Here is a 4,100-nt window from a genome sequence, read left to right as displayed (position 1 = left end):
GGGTCCCTGGCGCTGTGAGGCAGCAGTACTAACCACTGAGCCACCGGGCTGACTCATTAGTGGTTATTCTTCGTGTCCAAGTTGGGACGGTGACCATCAATAGGCTGTTGGACAATGGGGAGCATCACTCCCATCCTTTTCCTTTCCTGACTTGCATGTGCACAGCAGAATTGGATGATAGTCATCGTGAGTGGTCATCAACACTGAAGTGTTTAACTTTTGCATTAGCTAAGCTTGGTGCCTTGATCTAAGGTATCTGCCAAGGTAAGGAGATAACAAGGTGTAGAGGTGGATGAACACAGCAGGCCCAGCAGCATCATAGGCGAAGGAAAGCTGACGTTTCGGGCCTAGACCCTACTTCAGAAGGAGGGTCTAGGCCCGAATGTCAGCTTTCCTGCTCCTATGATGCTGCTTGGCCTGCTGTGTTCATCCAGCTCTACACCTTGTTATCTTTGAAGAAAGTCGGTTTGTTTTCCCTCATCAGTTACGACAAGCTGTGGCTCTTAGCCAATAGAGACTTTGTATAACATGTGAACCAGTCACTCTGTACCTCCTGCAACCAAAAGTACCGAAGGAAGATTGAGGAGTAGCAAGCTCTGTGGACAGAGGCCACTGAATTGCCTTACCAATCTTTCCCTCTGTCCAATACACTCTTTTCTGTTAACACAGAGAGGGAGTTTTCTAAGAGGGGTAGAGTTTTAACTGGGAGCTATATGTTCAACAGTTTGTAAATTATTTACTTGTAGTTCAAATTTATTTGTAATGAATAGTAATCCTTGTTAAGTATGGAAGCCTGGCCCATGCTTTCTATTAAACTGGGTTTAAAAGACAGCCAAATTAGGAATTGTATAAAATCTTTAATGTTTGAGACAGCTCTGGGAAAAGCAGGGTTTGATTTCCAGAGTACTACCAGTAAGAGGTAACAATATCCACTCCTCCCTGCAGCAGCAGCTTGAGAAGAAGCTTCAGTGCCGCACTGGAGTGGAATTAAGGATTAAAATAAACACTGGGCGTTGTCACTTTGTCTTATCTTGCAAGGATCTTTGCATAAATGAGCTGGGATGTTTCATTGCAGCTGTACAGGGTGTTGGTGAGACTACGCCTGATGCATTGTGTGCAGTTTTGGTCTCCCTACCTACAAAAGGATATATTTGCTATCAAGGGTGTGCAGTGAAGACAGATTCCTGAGTTGGCAGCTTACTTGTACAAGGGCAGATCGCGTTGAATGAGTCACTAGAGTTAAGACTGAGAGGGATCTCATTGTAACCATGTATTTCTGACAGGGCTGGACAGACAGGAAGCAGGGATGTGGGGGCAGGGTACAGGAGGGGTGCAAGACCTAGAACTGGGGGTCACAATCTGACAATATGGGTAGACCTTTTAAGACTGAGATAACGAGAAATGTCTTCACTCAGAGGGTGACGAACATGTGGAATTCTCTCTACTGAAGGCTCTGGGGCCAAATCACTGAACATATTTAAGAAAGAAATACGTTTTCAGTGACTGAAAACATCAGGGCTGTGGGAAGACAGTGGGAGCTGCACATTGACTGCTGCATTTCAAGGCAGCTGCCCACCATCTCCACCTTCAGGGCAACTAAGGCTGTGCCCAGTGAGCGATGCCCACATCCTAATGAATAAAAAAAAGTATGCTTTTAAAGGTTAAAGAATTGGACAGTGAAGTGGGCCTGATGGACCAAATCATCTACTCATTTTCTTATTTGTTATGCTTTTCATTTCACCACAGCCTTGCCCCTCCCCATTTCTAATTTCCTCCAACACTTTGAGATATCTGCACTATTTAATTGTGGCCTCCTGTGCACGCCACCATTGGCGGCTTCAGCTGCTTTGTCTCTAATATCTGGAATTCCCTCCCTACATTTAGAGAGGTTTATAAAATCATGAGGGGCATAGATAAGGTGAATAGCCAAGGTCTCTTCCCTCGGATAGGGAGTTCAAAACTGGAGTGAGAGGGAAAGATTTAAAATGAGACCCAAGGGACAACCCAAGGGCGGTACGTGTATGGAACAAGCTGCCAGAGGAAGTGGTAGAGGCAACTACAGTTACAACATTTAAAAGACATTTGGACGAGTACATGAATAAGAAAAGATTCAAGAGATATTGGCCAAACGCAGGCAGATGGGACTAGTTTAAGTTTAAGAGCCTGGTCAGTATGGACAAACAGGGCCAAAGGGCCTGTTTTTGTGCTGTTTGACTATGACCTCTCCCCCTCATCGTCTTCCTTTTAAACACTTCTTTAAAAAGCTACATCTGAACAAGCTTTTGGGCATCTAACCTAATATGCCTTATGCAGTTTGGTGTCTTACTTAGCTTTATAATAGTCCTGTAAAATGCCTTGGCTTATCACACTACATTAAAAAGGTGCTTTATTAATACAAATCGTGGTTGTTGATAGAAGACTTCCTTACAGAACACTTGCTGAACTCAAACCTGGATACACAGTCTTAATCAAAACCCAATTCCCTGCCCCCAAAAAACAGAAAACTGCCATATCATCCAGCCTTGCGTTACCCACTGCTCATTGACTGGGTCACTGTCACCTCAAAACCGTTGTCCGAGTATCGCAAGGGATTTTTAAAGCTACTCTGGATTTGCAAAAAGAACTCAAACTAACCGAATGCATTGAAGATCTCTCTCAGTCTGGCAGTATTCATATCTTCTCCAAAATTCTTGATATAAAGGTTGGTGTATTCCAAAACTTTACTTCCAAATTCAGCTTCTCGTTCTTTATGGGATTTGAAGTGACCTACAAACCTTTTACAAACACAAACACCCAAGATTAGTCTGAGGCAAACAGCAGCAGGTAGGGGAAGGAGGGAAGAGATCAAAAAAATACAGCCTATAGATTTTTCTTGTGTACAAGTTGATGACAGCAAAGCTTCAGGATTCTTTCAAGGAACAGCCCCCGATTAAAATAACAATCCAGAAGGACAGCCATTTTAAACTTGATTCCTGTTTTGCACCTCACTGACATTATTGATCCTGTGCATCACTGCTTTCAGTACACAGAACTCCATCAATTTTTTTTCATTAAAGTTTGCCACACGGTTCATGGGGAGGCATCAGTAAGAGAGCCTGTGTGTGCTGGATGATGTTCCACCCAAACATTGGCCAGAATGACATAAGAGAAGACCTTGACTAGGGGTGGCTTCTCGCTGCACTCCTCCTTCTCCACACCCACTCAAACCCCCTCCAAAACCATTGGGATATTGCCAAAATAGACATGAGCTTAGCCCTGAAAAGACCTCAAAGTAAGGTAGACAACGCAAGGAGATTCTGGACTCAGCAACTGGAGAACAACAAATTCTGGCCAAAAATAAAAAAGGAGAAGCTAAGGAGCAGCAGAGCTGGGGTTAAATTAATTGAACTTCCTTACAAACGCACAATGGGTTTATACAACCTCCCACTAAGCCACAAGGGAATTTTTCCCACATGGTCAATATTCATTCCTCATTCAAGCAGAATTTGAGCTCTCTGCTCATCACACTGCAGCTTGTGGAATCTTGCTGCGCTCAGATTGGCTACTGTGTTTCCAACAGCAAGGTCAATCTCAAAATGGAGATGTAATGCATCTGGACAGAGGTTGTTAAAGTGCTAACCGCCCACCAACGGATCGGAGGGATTGGGGGTAACGGGGATGGAGATGGAAATGGAAATGTCTGCTGGATGGAAAAACTTCAACTTGTAACAAGGAGTCTCCAAACCTAAAAATCTCTTTCACTCTGGGTTCATAAAACACGCTTATAGCCCATGGTCTCAGTCAAAATATTAATATCTAATTTAAAGAGCAAACATTAGAAATTTGGACCCAGATTAGGAATTGCTGAAAGTGTGGCAGGTCTGCTCTGAGCTGATGAGGAGAGGCAAGTGAATCTTCAAGATGGAAGATAATTTAAAAAAACAGCAATTATTGAACTCACTGTACCTCAAACAGTATCACATTGGAGCTTCTCTTTCACCGAGCTGATGTTCCTATCCAGAAGTGCATAAAATACCCAACTTATGCTGTTTGAAAATAAAGCGCACTTTTGGTACATGTGTAGCAACATGTGTAGCAACATGTGTAGCAACATGTGTAGC

The 4,100-nt window shown here is 43.4% G+C and overlaps 1 protein-coding gene across 1 annotated transcript in view; it reads right to left on the bottom strand.

Moving 5' to 3' along the window:
- The window catches only part of LOC109918041 (embryonic polyadenylate-binding protein A-like), a 36,989-nt gene that overhangs the window by 30,240 nt on the left and 2,649 nt on the right, over nt 1-4,100 (bottom strand). Inside the window, exon 3 of the mRNA XM_048608472.1 lies at nt 2,635-2,774. Within this exon, the coding sequence (XP_048464429.1) occupies nt 2,635-2,774 (140 nt within the window). The remainder of the gene's footprint in view (nt 1-2,634; nt 2,775-4,100) is intronic.

The sequence above is a fragment of the Rhincodon typus genome, chromosome 19 (genome assembly GCF_021869965.1).
Source record: "Rhincodon typus isolate 14 chromosome 19, sRhiTyp1.1, whole genome shotgun sequence".
Classification (NCBI taxonomy): Eukaryota; Metazoa; Chordata; class Chondrichthyes; order Orectolobiformes; family Rhincodontidae; genus Rhincodon; species Rhincodon typus.
This window is presented reverse-complemented; position numbering and strand designations above follow the sequence as displayed.